General features: G+C 35.4%; 2 protein-coding genes and 1 long non-coding RNA gene across 15 annotated transcripts in view; 2 read left to right on the forward strand and 1 right to left on the reverse strand.

Moving 5' to 3' along the window:
- Positions 1-10,627, reverse strand: part of CPEB3 (cytoplasmic polyadenylation element binding protein 3) — a 92,046-nt gene extending 81,419 nt beyond the window's left edge. For 4 of the 12 annotated variants that reach the window (XM_087871701.1, XM_087871700.1, XM_087871698.1 and 1 more), the window contains exons 1-2: positions 10,378-10,627; positions 1,422-2,311 (exon numbers count right to left, since the gene is read on the reverse strand). In XM_087871701.1, the coding sequence (XP_087727827.1) occupies positions 1,422-2,300 (879 nt within the window). In that variant the 5' untranslated portion in view covers positions 2,301-2,311; positions 10,378-10,627. Of the gene's footprint in view, positions 1-1,421; positions 2,492-2,537; positions 2,701-4,626; positions 4,718-10,377 lie in introns of those variants that run through there. The other 8 variants (XM_034430452.3, XM_034430451.3, XM_034430445.3 and 5 more) reach the window with 5 other exon arrangements.
- Positions 4,846-6,517, forward strand: LOC117673202 (uncharacterized). The gene is made up of 3 exons (XR_004593462.3): positions 4,846-4,925; positions 5,020-5,069; positions 6,379-6,517. It is a non-coding gene; the product is annotated as an uncharacterized LOC117673202 (long non-coding RNA).
- MARCHF5 (membrane associated ring-CH-type finger 5) overlaps positions 10,384-16,674 on the forward strand; it is a 31,051-nt gene continuing 24,760 nt past the window's right edge. For both annotated transcript variants that reach the window (XR_004593460.3, XM_034430454.3), the window contains exon 1: positions 10,384-11,094. Coding sequence is in view for 1 of the 2 variants with exons in the window: in XM_034430454.3 (XP_034286345.1) it covers positions 11,051-11,094 (44 nt within the window). In the remaining variant the exon portion in view is untranslated. The remainder of the gene's footprint in view (positions 11,095-16,674) is intronic.

Genomic DNA, 16,674 nt, shown 5'->3' on the forward strand with positions numbered 1-16,674 from the left:
GAATACAATTGTAAAAAATAGCATATCTTTAAAAAATCTCTGTCTGAATCTGATCTATCCTTTAGTTTTAAGATTGAAATACTAAGTAACAGAAATATGCCCCTCCCTTAACACTGCAGAACCAATAAAAATTATTAACTATTTTTTTTGAACAGAGTAAAGTATCAAATGGAGGTCTAAAGGCAGCAGTTCTCTAAATGAAATGAAACATGATTAGTAAGTTGATATTCTGTACCACTGAATATATTGTATTTTTATAATAGTTTATATTGTATGAATTAAAAAATGAAGTAGTGCAAAACCAAAATTAGTTAATTTCACAGCATAAAGAATCTAATATATTATATATTTATAATAGCTTATAGGTAAAATACATTAGAATACAGAAAAGCTTTTCTTAATAAACTGATTTGGATATAAGATAACTGAATAATTGGCCCACATGCTGTAAGAAAACATTTAATACCAACTAACGTTCCATTCTACATTAAAATTGCAAAGCTTCAATTTTACTCAGTCTCAGTTGTTGCAATTGATCTGTCTTAACCTCTTAGATAACAAAAACATTGCAAGACACTGCCGCTTTAAATATTTCAAGGCTTATATAGCTAGTAAATAGGCCCCATTGCAATATGGCTGTGAAGGTCATGTCCTATTGTATCTTTCCTCCAATATTGAGTATGAAAGAATAAAAATGTTTACTCTACACAAATATTTTAATGTGTCTTAATCTCTGTATTGCCATTATACATGTTCTTATTAATAGTAAATGCTATTCAGGTCAATACACACCCAAGCCTCTTCCTGAATCTATTTAAATCCACACCCTGGACATATTATGATGATTACATTTTAGCAATTTCAGCATGTTATTTGCATTCATATGCCTAATTTTGCAAACGCAATCCTGTTGAACCTCATTTCTCAGCATTAGTGAGGCAGAGCAGTTTTAAGCAAAAGGGATTGGCCTTTAATGTGGAAAGGATAATTAAACAGATTCCTCAAGTATTGTTGGATTTGGTCATACTTTTTAATTTACAATATAAAACCACCTAGACAAGATCTGAAACTTTGTATTTCGGCATTTTTAAAGAATACTATTTTAGTTAAAATGCATAAAATGGAAGGCAACTGATATTAAGGAAAAGAGCTAGAACCAAAATGCAAATATTTTTAAAACTGAAAATCAATGGAAACAAGGAGGCTAGAAATAATCTGTTTTTGAATCCCTAACATATGTGAATGCTGTCTACAAGTATATAGATTTAATTATATGAAGAAAGACTGTTACCTAATGCTGGCATAAACTGTAATGACAAAAACATTTAATTTTATACAGGATTAAATTATAAAACAAATGCTAAAATATCTCTGCCCATTCTCCCCCATCCCTTGTTCTGCACTCCAAGAAAGGACTTTACCTGAAAAGGCAACAGATTATTGCCATTGTCTGTCCTGAAGGCGTTGTCTTCCATCCAGGATTTTGGAGCTAGAGGAGCAGCCCGGGGAAATTTTGGTGGGGCAATAACATTGGTAGAAAAGGGCTTTTTAAGAGGTGAAATGGGATTGAGTGGGGATGGCACTCCAACTCCAACTCCCACACCAACTCCCACACCTACTGCCCTTCGAGGGTCTCTGCCAGCTTGCAGCCCACCCCAAGGATTGGAAGGTGTACTCCAAGCTGCATTTTGATGGTTATTCCAGCTGGAAGGAGAAGATGTGGAGGTGGAAGAGGAAGAAGGTTTGCTGGTCATGATGGGCTGATGGCTATAAGCAGCATTTCTCTGGGCAAAAGATGCCTGATTAGGGCTGACCGGTGACCTCCTTTGCTGCTGCTGTGCTTGTTGCTGCTGCTGCTGTTGGTGGTGCTGAGTCTGAGCTAGGCCAATCTGGGGGGAGAAAGTGCCTCCAAAAACAGGATTGACATGATGAGGGAAATTTTGGAAAAGCATTGTCCCATTAACTGGGGTAATCCCTTGAAAAAAGCTATCATCCACTGCGTTTGTGGTCCCTGTAGACCAAGTGCTTCCGAAGGAGGGAGACAAGGACGTGCTGGCTGTAGGCTCCTGCTGAGGCTGGTGGAAACTTAAGCCCGGCAAGATGGGAGACTCCATTTGCATCTTTTCTTTGCTATTTTGGGCAGGAGCTGCTGAGCCGATGCTAGTCACTGGACTGTCCTCCGGTTTGGGTGTCTCTGACGTTATGGGTGTAGAAGGAGCTTCTGCTGCGTTTGGATCTTGCTGCTGCCGCTGCTGCTGAGGCTGGACTTTGCTTTTGTCCATCAGTAAATCATCCTGCATGGTTTGCGCAGCTGAAACGAGGAGAAAAGGAAAAACCATAGAGTATTAACATTCATAAAGCTGCTTTAGCCTTCCGCTGCTCACTAAAATTCCACTGCTAGTATAAAGCCGCCGCAAATTGCAAGACACAGCAATACTAATACGTAATCCCCACCCCCACTCCCTTTAGGGGTAAACGGTTTGAATCGGCACGATCAGTTCCCATTGCCTCTAAAAACACATTTGAAGAGGTTTCACCCTTTTCGATGTCTTGCTTCCTTTCAGTGTAAAGGAAAAATGTGCTTATAGGGCACAGATATACAGCAATTTCGCCACGTCTCTTTCTCTTATACCGGAACTCAGAGCTCTCGCCCTGCAATGAGAAACTGATTCTGGTTCCTGTTTTTCCGTACACCCTCCTCCTCCCCTGTTATTTGCATACGTCAATAAATACTGCTGCGTCCTTCAGCAAGGTTAAAAAGACAGCAGCCTTTACTCTTCTCCACCCCTTTCCTATGAATAGACTTTTAAAGGAGCCGAATACCCATTTTGATTAATCAACAAAAAGGTTCAGCCAACTAATTCGAAACCATTCGCGATCTAAAGTCTAGAATAAGTGTAAACGCTCAAGACGAGACATTTTGCTCTTTAAATTACGGGGGAAGGAACCGAGGGAAAGTACCCTACATAACGAAATATTCCGTTTGGCTTGCTTTAACAACCATTTTGGATAAAACCGGCTTAATAACTACTTCGTTTTCTATTTGCTTCTGTATTCCTTTCAAGCACGTTAAATACAACACAACGTAATCTGTTCGTAAATTTTAAACAATTCAACGTTGTGACTGAGAGTAAAGTTAATTGAATTCAGTTATACTCCTTTTTAACACGAATGCATTTGTAGGATTAACTCGTCTTTAAAAATATTTTATTTTGGCTTAAAAATACTGAAATATACTGGGACCCTCAAAATTGATAAAAGTATTCAACAGCTGTAACAATTTTCCAAAGGCAAATGGCAGGATTAGAGTATGCATACATTATTTAAAATACTGTCCATTGTAAATAACTAGACTTTCAGAAATATATAAATATCATTGCTTTCATTCATGTTAATAGTCTTCCAAAAATCCTTTATTACTGGGCAGTTTAAAATGTAATAAATACACAAATAATTGTAAAAATATTAATTAGCATTCATTAGCTTTTATAGCAAGAAAGCTATGAGAAAAAGTAAAATAGTAAAATAGACTAAAGGCAGTCATCCATCTAACATACTTAACTTTGTAAACTGATTTAGTTAGTAATTCAACATTCAAAATCTAGTGCTGTGTCCTGGCTTCCTTCCCTCCCTCCCTCCCCTTTACCCAGTATTGAAATCACTCGGTTTTTTTCTTGCTATTTAACTGCATAGAAGTAATCAAGGCGTCATAACAGCAGCTGCTCAGAGGACTTAAGAGAATTATGAACATAGTAATTTTCTTTCTCACATCTCTCCTATTCCAGGGATTCATAAATTTATCATTCCTCTTCAAACAGATAGTTAATCAAGTAAGAACAGCCAGCAGCATATATTGTACGGGTATTAATCCACAGCAGGATAGTTCACAGTAATAATTTTCTTCACTACTGATCTACACACGAGCTAAAAATAATGTGTTGCGGAGGGTGCCTATATAGAGTCTTCTAAGCTAAATTCAGAATCCCCAAAAGGAGTAAACTAGCGCATCTTTGCACGCAGTTCTGACGCTGCTGTAGGGGGTGCAGGCAAACCTTTAAAGCAGCACTGCAGCAAGCCATAATATCAAAGCCTTTGTGTAGTTTTCTATTAGCTGCACTTGGATCAAATTCATCAAAGCGGTAGTGTAGACAAAATATACACAAAATATTTCATGCAAAGGGGGAAAAAACGGGGATATTACTCTGCACCAGGTTTTAAAATGCCTATTTATGAAAACATCTCTATAAATAAGGATATTATTAAAACTATATCTTCCAATGTAGATGATAAGATATACTGTAACAACTGATTTAAATACCACTATGAACTTCATATTATACTTAGGATTTCACTAAAATTCACACCTTTCCCTCTCAAGGTCAAAATCCACTTAGTGAATGTAGGCAGTCTGAACCAGAAAATAAAGGACGTTACTCTAAAAAAAAAAAGCAGGTAGCCAAACACCTAGTTGTAGGTTAATATCCAGAGTCCCCTGCTTTCTCCACCCCTTTTTCTCCCACTGAATATATTGTGTCAATCCAAAGTATACTACGGAAAAAATAATATCCCCTTCATACTTCATTTGCATGCAGTAACCCATACTGCCCAGATGCCCAGAACATTTACCTTTTGAGTGTTCTGTATTTAAAGATCAATGAAAGGTAGGGACAGTATGTCTATTTCCTTCTTTCGGGTTTGGTATATGATAAATAGAAATTGCTCTGGCAAGAGCACTTTGACAACTGTAAGCTTAAGGCGCATGCGTGCGAGTGGCATTGTGGGGGTTGAAGTCTTCTGCGAATGAGCTCTTTTGAACGGAGGCAGGCTGGGAGAATACTGTAGTATACTATTCAAAGCAGCGACACACGTTTAGTAAGAGGAACTACGGCTATATGGATTTTCAACAAAGAAAACTGGCCTAACAGGTACGTTTGGAATTAATAGTTACTTAATCATATATGAATAATTGATCTTAATTTAGACATAGATCAAAATGCTAACGTTTCCTTGTTTTTTTAGAGATTTGTATCGTATCTGAATTAAAATCAACCAGGTAACAGCTGCCCAAAGTAAGTTGTTATAACCTTAGACCTTAACTAAGCACTGGATTTCATTCCATTAAAAAGGCTTAACATATTTATCAACATATTCAGATCTATTGTGTCCCTCCTTTTCCCTGCTTTGCAAATATTTTTTTAAAAAATCATACATATTCCATTCTTCCATACATCCATGGATTTTTTAAAAAATCCCTTAGTATTTATCCCTGTTTACAATGAAAGTTAGCCCTTCTCTTCAGGCAATGTGCACACACATTCATACACAAAATCTTATGTGACTTTAAATTAAAATCTATCATGGATAATATGACAATTTGATTTCTCTTTTCCATAACTGACTTTACATGTAGAAACTCTATTAGAACAAATGAAAAATGTAGCATACTATATTTTTACAACATTCTTTATGGTGGGGAACTTCTAGTTAGTAACTGTAAATAAAGAAATTATAATTTTAAATAACATACAGGAACTGACTGAGGATAGATTTTAACTTTTTTCATCAAAATATTAATATCCTTTTTATGAAGTATTGACTTACTTAACAATATCCATACGTTTTCCATAAGTCCATATAAGTCAAATATAGCAAAGATAAGAATGAGCAAATATATAAATCAATGTTTTCCAAAACATTGCATCTGGCAGTTTCCTGCTAAAAATTCCTAAACTTTATGTGACTAACCAGTATGTTAGAATTACAAATCACTTCAATTAAGAGGATGGATTAACTTTTAAATGCTAAATTAATGCACAGAAATATCTATTTTTCCAGTTACTGCCAGTTGCATTTTGTCTGACAAAATTACATGCGGAAGACATAAAAGATCTAAGTATTCCATTATAAGGTAGCTTCAGATATTATATGCTAAGATACAAAGGAGCTTTTTTATTTTCATATTTTTTGGATTTTTAAATTATATTGGAATTTAAATATCTGAATCATCTGTTTTAGTTATCCCTGAGCAAATGAATTCTATCCATATTTATTCAGAAGTAGTTCAAGGGGTCTTTGTCCCAATAAAACCATTATACTTTAGTCTCCCTTTTGTTCTTTTTGAGGGAAGCAGTTGGATCTTTGATCCAATGTCTGAGAGTGGTGTGGAAGTCGAGATGTGTGGAAAAATAAATACAATAGAGATCCATTTTACTGGACAGTTGGCATTTATGGGCAAGGGCAAATTATATTCATTCCTAGTCTTAGGTGGGCAATCTGAGAGCATTCTGTAATGGATACACAGATAGTGTCAACTGAATGAAATGTATTTTTATTAACAATGACATGTTAAAGCCAAATACTGTCAATTGCCTTTTCCAGACTAAATTACTAAAAGAAGCCAAACAGAACAAATATTCTATTTGTTGAAAGCCAGCCTATTCTCTGAAGATGGCACCCTGAAACATCACACTGTTATTTGATCTGTACTAGTTTCCATTTTAGTTTCTAGTCCAATTTAAATGTATAATTAAATATGGCAAGGATAATTTCTCCCACATTTATTCATAGTACTCAATTATTTCATTCAGCATTATTGTTTTGCCCCAAATTCTTTTTAGTGACTCACTTAGGGAGGTCTTCAAAAGGAGTGAGGTTGTTTTATTTGTGATACCAAGATTGTAAATTGCTTACTACCTAGTTGAAGTAATATGTTTTTTTTATATATATATGAATCTAGGGTATGACTTTTTGAAGGGCTTTTGGTGATTATTTTCTCTTTTCTTTATCTTTAACGTCAAAAATTATTGCTTTTGCTAATTTGACCCATTTTCTCTCCTTTTTTATTTATTGTTCTAACCCCATGTATTGGGAATATAAATCACTCTGGTTTCCTTTGACGTGAGACATGTGTCCTACAATTGACAATAATAACCAAGCAATTACAATAAACAAAATTTCTTAGAATTAGTCATATGTAAACCACATCAATACATACTGTGGATGGCCCAGCTAGATGGCAGCACCTAGCCAGCATTGGCTAATCTCAGAAAGCTAAACAGTTGGATCTTGTTATTACTTGGAATCCCAGGCCTGTAGACTAGATTAAGAAGTCAAAACATTATGAAAAAGGTAATGGTAAATTACTTTGGTATTGTCGCCAAAGAAAGCTATGTGAACTTATTGATGAATTCATTAAGATAAAAATAAAAATAAATCGTATTACCCAAGAAGGCAAGCTAAGATATAGAAATATGGCTTCTGAGGAAAAAGAGAAACTGTTTAAAATAATTAAAATAATCTGCAATAAAAATGAGCAACAATCACAAATCTCCAAACCATGGTATAAAAATATGTAAGTAGCAATTGGAAAAAATTGGGGGGGTGGGGGAGAGAGAGAAGGGCTATTAGGATAGTTTTTCTTATTTTTTATATAATCTATTTTCATTTTCATTCTGTAATTGTATTTTCTTTTCAAATTTTCCCTGTAATGTTTATTATATCAATGTATAAGTATTCCTTTCCATTTTCTTATTTTTGTATCTTTGCTGTTTTACCAAATTAATAAAAAATAAAATCAGGGTGAAAATTCATTTATACTATAGATGAGGAAGTACTAATAGATACAAAACATGGCTCAAATATCTAATGGAATAACATGTTTTCTTTTAATAGGAAAGAAAGGAAAGACCCAACATAAAATACAAATGAGTAAAACATTTTAGATAGATTACACCGAAACATTAATGAGAAGATTAAATTACTAAAAGAATTTTTGTATTACAAGGTCATTAGTATATATTTGGAAACAAAATGTTTGTTTTCTCATTATTCTTTGGATAAGGAAAGCAATGTAAAATGTGTTAGATAGGAAAAACATACTAGTATATGCATTTGCAGATGAAATACCAAAATTTGTATTTGGTAAATTAGTTCAAGATAGAGAAAAATTAATGTCATTGGAAGTATCTTCTATGAAGTTTTGATTATTGTCAAAGCCACATCCTTGAAATTACCAGGAGTCAAATGTCACTTGGAAGAGATTTTATGTTATAAAAGGACATGAAAATAAACAACTTCATGTAAGGGCAAACTCTTCAAATGTAGAACAATAAGGAATATTTTTATTTAAAGTTACAGTATTTTGAAACAGAAATAGCAAAATAAGGAGAATGTACCCTGAGGAACAAGCATTTATGTGTTATTAGAACGGAAGATACAGTGACATCTACTCATTCTTTCCCCAGGGTTTCTTCTTATCTATTCATTTCTATATCCAGAGTACTAAGTACCAGTAGAATTCAACATTTGTCTCATTACATAATGATAAGCTATTCGGAAGTTAAACATATAGAAAGTCCAATGACTTGCGCAAGACCTATCACTTAAAAGTCAATATTATTTCTGTATTTCTATAAGTGGTGCCTTCAAAAAGTTCAGAAATAGTATAAAAGAGAGGTAAATTTTGTCTTTCAAGTTAAATAGTCGCATGTTTCTTAAAGACAACATGTTACACCCAAAACTGAAAAGTAAATGAACATGAGAGATTTGAGAAAAAAGACAGGATCAGCTTGCTGCTATATTTACAATAGTATAACACTGTCCCTCAATCCACAACTTGGTATAGGTTCATGATTCCCTTAAGGAAAATGATGAGGCTGTGAGTAACAATTAGAAATACAACATAACTGAAATATCATGTTGAGAAAAACTGGTATACACTGATTCTTATGTTGCAAAATTAATATGGAACTGATATCAAATGCTACAGGTAGAATGCAAAAACATATTATTTTTCCTATAAAATTCAGCATGCAGAGTTCTATATTTAACATAACATTCTGTATTTATATCCAATTCACATATTGATAAGGAAATAACTAGTTCCCTAAATATACGACATCCCATTATTAAAATAGCTGTACAAATCATTATATCCTACTATGTGTCTTGTTAGTGTTTATCAGATAAACAGGTTAGCAGATGACATGTATCTCTGGCAGAATCGAAATTATTAAATTAGGCCATTGGAGCCAAAATGACTAAATTAGGTCATTGGGTAGTTTTAAATTTGCAGTTTAGAAATGAGAGAACCCATTTCAAAACAAACTGTAATTTTTGATTACAACTTTTTAAGGATATGAAATTTGTTCAATCCCTATTAACTGTTAAACCAAAGCATCTGCAATCTTCTAAATCAGATAGACCTATTTAATCTATATTTTTAAAAAACAACAAAGCTAAAGTAAAATTAGCACTATTTTGTTACATTCCTAGAAGAAAACCCACCGTAGCTATTTACAACATACCGAAAAACAACTTGCCATACATATTTTAGCGAAGCCCATTGAAGGAACTTAGCCTATGTAGTTACACTGTGGTTTCATCTGTTATTTCAGACTAAAAAAAATTGGGTTAATGGAGTAAACTCTGATTCTGTTAACCATGGATAAGTGTGTGGTGTGAACTATGCCATTGGTTAGGTTTCTTGTTTTGTTTTTTTCCTAACAAAGAGCTTGAGCTATACTGTACCATGTTTCCATAGAGGAGAATATTTGTAGGTCGGGGTTGAAATGAGGAGTCCTTGATGCTTCTCTGAGCTTGGTTGTTTTCTTGCAGACATTTCACTATCCAAACTAGGTAATATCATCAGTCTGGGTGATGAAACATATGCAAGAAAACAACCAAGCTCAGAGAGCACCAAGGACACCTCACCCACCCCATGTACTATGTTTTATCTACATCATCCTGATATAATTTGAGGAAGATCTGACATTCTAGACAATAGCTGGAAGTTCAACACTTCTTGCCTAGGGTATATTTCTTCCTTCTGCCCCATTTCATGTATCTCTGTAAACAACATGCAGGTTAAAGAAAACAGATCAATTCCCATTAAGCTCTTCCTTCAGGAGTAGACATGATATTTTAAGAGATTATCCCACCAAAACACTAACCCACCCCAAAAATATGACAAGGTTTTGTCTCCCCAATTCAACATCACTTTTAATAGCCTCACTGGGACCAAAGGGGAAGGTATTATCCTATCTTCAAAAGAGAGCAATTTTTTTGTTTCCCTCACTTTGTTTCTGGCTACTGACAGCTAAAGAGCCACCCATTTTATTGGTCGAGTTGGCATAATAATAATAATAATAAAAAAGTCACGGATGAGACTTGGAAATAGGAGAAGGACATAGAAGACAAACCTGCAAGAAAAGGAAATCCGGGGTGGGGAGAAGGGGGAGGGAGGGTGTAATTCACATTATAACACCTAGCTACGAATCAGTGCCTTTTCTTTCCCGCTCCCCCAAGAAGGGAACGAGACAAGGTGGACGAAGGGGAAAAGCCAACCCGCAGAGAAATTGACAGGGGCGAGGTGCTGACCTTTCCGGCAGCGAGCGTAGCCATCTCGCCGCGTCCGCAGCCGAAGGCAAAAAAAAAATGCCACCCGCCTCGCGCTCACACACCCAGCTGCGGCTTAAGGACGGGGTGAGAGCAACCGTAACGCGCGCGCCGTTAGAAGAAGGAGGAGGAATGGGCGGGCGGGCGGGCGGGGTGGGAGGAAGGGGATTTAAATCCCCTCACGGGTAGCAAGGAGCGGGAACTACATCTCCCATGGTGACTTGAGCGCTGACTGCAGAGGGAGGAAGAAAGGAGCCGAGCACAGTAGCGGTTCCTCTGTGAGGTAAGAGCCGGCGCGTGCGCAGTGGCTCTCGCTCCTCCCTCTCGCCTCTCGCTGCTCCGAGGCCGCGGCCTTGCTTTCTGCCCCCCCCTCCCCCTCTCTTCCCCGTTTTCTTCGTTTTTTCTCGCGCGCGCTCGCTCGCTCGCTCGCTCGCTGTCGAAGCTTGCCAGGTGTGAGTGGCGCCTGTCCTCAGTGGCGTCTTTGGTTGCCGTGAGGGAAAACGTGTCGGGCCACTCCGGGTTGTGGTGTTTTTTGGTGGTGTTTTTTTTTTTTTTGCCCCCCCCCTTCCTCCTGGCAAGCTCCGGGCCTTGCTTTCTAGAGTGGTTGCTGGCGCCTGTTTTAGCCGAGCCCCCGGGTTTCCCGCACCCGGGGACGATGTCGGAACAGACGGGCTTAGTAGTGTCGCAGACCCTGGACAGGTAGGAGAAGAGAGCAGGAGTAAAGATGGGGGGGGGCGAGTAACGGGCGACTCGGGTGACTTGCTGAGGTGCGTCAAGGGGGCAGAGACACCGCGACGGAGTGAGGGGGGGAAGCCTCTGGGAATGCCCCCCCCTTCCAGCTGAGAGGCCGTTGGAATAAAGGGCCGTGTAAGAAATAGAGGACAGCTTATTTAGGAGGAAGCGAGGGAAGGAAGGAAGGAAGGAAAAAGAGGTCTGTGGGTTGTAATTTGTTGCGGTTGCGGCATCTTTCAAGAGCAGAAACGAACGACACCTCGGACATATTCACCCCTCTCCGCTGGGAAACGTATATTCCAGTTGAAATTGAGTTGATGTTATGCACCGTAAGCAGCTTAGAAGTCGTAATATTGATTCGTTTATAGTATTGACTTGATTTTGTGAATGCATTTATATAATATTCTGATTATTGTTTGCCTTCAGTTTAGCTTTTTTTAAAAAAAAAAACATCCCAGATAGGTGAAAAAGGAAGTTAGTGGAATTGAACCGAATTTGGATACATTATATGGAGCTTTATATGGAACCCCCTACCTTCTTTTTGCCATTATCCTTCAGCACTTAATACGATGTTATCAACACACAGGATCTTGTTTGTTTTGTGATCACTGTAAAAAAAAACATTTGGGTTGAAAATGTTGCAGTTACAGCAATTACAGATTTAGATTGATTAAACATGGCTGTAAGCATCAGGTGTTAGTACAAAGAGAGATGCAAAACAAATCAACCTTAAGTCAATCTGTATGGAATTTACTTTCACCAAGTTTAATGAAGGAATTAAGTTCGTGGTCTCTAACTTTAGTATTACAGTGGCAAGAGAAGCTACATGCTGAGAAACTGGAGAATATTATTTGATAGAAAAAGACAGCTTATCTTTAGCAGAACTAAAATACTACGAACCTGATAAGGCTCCCTCCCCCCCCCCCCACTCCTATACAAATGAATTCAAGGTAGAGTGAACTATATAACAAGATGCATTTTCTATCTAGGATTGATAGTATATATACAAAACCTTTCTGCCAGTGGGATTTTGTGGAATCCCACAAAATCAGTATTTTATGGTGGCTTCCCTTTTATCTCCAATGTATAAAAATAATATCTCTTGATCAGAAAGGATATAATTAGAATAAACCAAAGAACTATGATTTCATGCTTTTGATATTTCACTGCTTCAGAGGTTGGTTAATTTAAAAAATCTATCGTATTTCCTTTCGGTAGGATCAACTATGGTAGGAGAGAGAATTCTATGTTCCAAAGTGGTATATAAATTTTACAAAATCTAGGACAATACTTTTGAGGGATTGGTGTATAATTAAAAATCAGTGTGATGTAGTGCTGGATTAAAAATGGGTAGACCCAGGTTCTAGCCCTCAGGAGCTAGCAAGATGACTATATGTCAGTCTCTCTGTGTGTCATACTGGGAAATTAAAAAGAACATTTACTTACCTATCCACAATGCACCAGCATGGCTAATTATGGTGCATAACCTTCAAGCCAAGAGTCCTTTATTCTGCTGTGGATAGATTTGGAATAATAATACTATAACTGATGGTTTGTGACTTGCCGAACAATCTTTTCATCCTGTGTTGGCGGACCATTGCTCTGTACCTGTATGGCAGTTTTGGTTGTTTTATCTCTTAGTTTTATTTAAAATATACTGTTTAAATGATGCATAAATATCATTTTAATATAATATAAACCATTATCTTATAGTAAAGAATTGTGTCTAACTTATATAATTGGATGATATCAGCAAACTTGAGTCAAAGTCATAGATAAAGCTATGAATGGCTATTAATTATGTTAGCTATATATTATCAAGATCAAAGCAGAAATGTCAATATTAGAGAAAATGAGCAGAAACATAAAATTGCGCTCATATCCTATGGACATCCTATAGGCACCTGCTTGGTTACTATGGGAGCAAGATAAGTGAGTTTGGGAGTCAGTTTAGTTATAAATGTAGTTTAAGGGTGGTGTATCACTTTTATTAATAGTAAGGATTTTTTTTTTAAAAAAATAAGGTTTAGCAAAGAAAAGTAAAATATATGCAATAACTATGCTGAAGTCTAAGGCTGTACTCCCATACTTTATTAAATCCTATATTAAATTCAGTGGCCTTCTACCCTAATGAGCATTTGTAGCATAGACTAGACTTGGAAGTTAAAAAAAAAATATTGAAAGCCATGCCAAAACCATTTGCTTTATTACTTTTACAAAATATATGTGAAAATGGACATGTAGTTTCTAGGAGTTCATTTGGTCTTTGATTATAAATAATAACCAAATTATGTTTGTTTTAGATCACAATTATTTCTTTATAATAAATTGGCACCATAAATTGCTTCCTAAAAAGCGCATGAATATACAGTAATATTGTGGGGCTTTCAGTAATACTGTTTTGCACTTCTAATGTAAAGCCATGCTATGTAAAGCCATGATAAAAAATGTATAATCTGAAAAGTTTTTTCATTTATTGATAGAAGTATAAAAAAATCCTAAAAGTTAATATTTCCAGCCATGATACTGCATTAAACAGTATCAGATATCCTAAAACACTTTTAATTGGACAATGTTAGATTTTGAGGGGAGGAAAATGTATCTAAATGGCTGTTATTTAATGAGCTGGTTTACAGCAAGCAATATAATATAATTATATTATAATAAAAGATCTACTGCATACTGAAATATTTAATATTTTGATATGAAACTTTTCATTCAAGGTCTCATGGTTTTGTGTTTGTCATATCCACTTTACTTTTCAAACAATTATATGAAGTATGGTTAGTTGAAGGTCATCACTTAATTTGGTGACCAAATAAGAATATGAGACTTCCCACATCTAGTTTAATATTGTGCCCCATGAGTCTCAAGGTCTAATAGAATCTAACATTTCTAAATCTATAGAAGAACGAAATTTTAAAACATAAATCAATATTTAGTCAGTTTTGTCATAAGAACACTGTCATCACCCTCCAATTCCCAAAACCTTTGTACGCATCCTTTTTTCATTTGTCATTCAGATGCTTCATGAGCATTTGTTCCATCAGTAGACAAATTAGATGAAAACATAGCTTCAATTCACATACTATCTTTGGGATATAACACATACTATGTTTTATTATGGTGATTTATATCTTTTTTCTATATGGCATTCAAGGTAGATAATTTCCATTAATTCTCGAGTCACCTGCAAAAACATAAGACATCACTTTCTGAGCCAATAATATTCTAATGTTAGGTAGGCAATGTTTACAGAACAATTCTATGTTATTGCTTTGCATTGATATTGTAATAGCATTATAGTATAACAAAACAGGACCAAAGTTACCCCCCCCCCAATAAAGATAAAGGTTGAAAATAGATTAGATTAGATTCAGCTGGGAGTGGACCAAAAAAGATCAGAATAAATGCCCATTGTGTCCATATGGGAAATGGCACAGAATACTCATACACATAGATGCAACACGTTCTTACTTAACAAAACAAAATTCAGACATGTCCTATGGCTACTTTAGTAAATTAATTGGAAAAGATTCCAAAAAACATGCTCTGCATATTTTTGCCTTTGCATTTTTTCATCCCAAAGGAATTTTGGGACAGTTATGTAAAAAGGCTTAGAACATGCAGTGTGTAGCTTTCAAAATTCACATAACTGGAAAGGAAGAGTGCAACAAATAGAGCAGTCCTTTCAAATGCCACCCAATGGCCTCTCCCACTGGAATGCATTGGGTAAGGTTTTGTTTTCACCTCTGGTTAAATCAAACCTGGTCTTTCTTTTTTTTGGCTTCTTCTGTCACACCAAATTTGGTCCCATGATGTTCTGTTTTCAGGCAGTTATCCTTCTGGACAACAGACAGAAGAGTTCTCTGCCATTAACAGTAAAGAATTATTCTTCATCTGTTTCTATCAATGTTTGTAGAGGCTGAGCAGTACTTTGCAGTATTTGCACAGTGTTACGTAACAGAAGCAAAAACATTATACTGACCTTCTATTTAGAATTCAGGAGCTGGTGGGCTGTATCCCTAATCTGACAGATAATTAAGACTATTAAATATATTGTCATCAAGTCATGATAATTCAGGTCACGTTATTGTAGGATAGTAGATATTTGTATTCCATTTTTAAAAATAAATGATTGTATCTGCTTTTATGTAGTTTTTTATGTATTTAGATTAATATTAAGATGCCATTTTCAACTGCATTATTTTTAAAGCTAATTAGCACATAACTATTGTACACCATAGAAAAATAATTTTGAAACTTTTTTTGTTCTTTAAATATGGCAATTATTTTGAAAAGGAATGTAAAGAGAAATTATTCTCTCACTCGCTAAGTGGTTTCCATGTATAAACACATAGAATTCAGTTTTTAGAATATGATTATTTTAGATACAGTAGCACATTGCTGTCTGTTCTGAAAAAGAAAATAAATGTTCTAAGCTTTTTACATAACAGGTGAAACAAGACTGCTGTCAATAGCGTTTAGAATCTTTGTTCACATGTTTATTAAAAGAAGATCACCTCCCCCAAAGCAGGATTAATTTAGGAAGGCACTTTATCTCACCTTTATTTTTTCTGTGAAGTTACTGACAAGATAAATTAATAACCGAGATAGGTGTTGAGGAAGAGTGGCTGATTAGTGTTACTGACAGAGAATGACAAAGCACATTTTAGTTTAGTGCTACAATAGGAAGCTTTGTAGAATCTTTAAATAAAATTGAGATTAAGTGCTTAAATTGCTGCTTAAGATTGTTCACATAATGGGTTTTCAGTTCTAAAAACTGAAGTTTACTATTTTGTAGATTAAAATATACTTGAAAGTATAATTCAATATGTTTAACAGGATCTTTTTAAATATCTTCATACTGTTCTGAACAAAACAGGGCCTTGTACCAGCTGTGCTTCAGTTTAAAGCTTTATTCTTACTCTTGAAAATCAAGACGTGTTCGAGTGCTTTGAATATATCTTAAAAAATAGTGAAATGCTTAATTTCAGATATACTGAAATCCTGGCTCATTAAAATGTTACAATTATTTTTAGGTACAATTTTTTTTCTTCTTTACAGTCTAATTCTATTTTTAATTAGAACAACTAGGATATAAATGACAGTCAAATACAAATGAGTCAGTATTCAAAATTCACAAAAATTATAAGTTGAAAGTTTTGAAATTTCTTATTTACATAACATTCAGTGTTGCTGAGGCTTTTGTGTTATTAATTTATTATTTGCCTATTTTAAAAAGGGAAAAGTAAACTCTTTGCCTTCAAAAGAAAGCTAGTTTGGTCTAGTGATTAAGGCACTAACCTGGGAACTAGGAAATTGCGAGTTCTAGTCCCTTCTTAGGCATGAAAGCCAGTTGGAAGACCTTGGGTCAATCATTCTCCCTCAGTCAATCCATCTGACAGGATTGCTCTGGTGGGAAAACAGATAGAGGAAGGAGTATTATGTATGTTCATCGTCTTTAGGTTTTTTTAATAAAGATAATGAAATAATAATAAAGGCAGGATATAATTAAGAAATAAACTTACGTCCAACAATATATTT

Source organism: Pantherophis guttatus, chromosome 6 (assembly GCF_059756535.1).
Source record: "Pantherophis guttatus breed Tessera chromosome 6, ASM5975653v1, whole genome shotgun sequence".
NCBI classification, from domain to species: Eukaryota; Metazoa; Chordata; class Lepidosauria; order Squamata; family Colubridae; genus Pantherophis; species Pantherophis guttatus.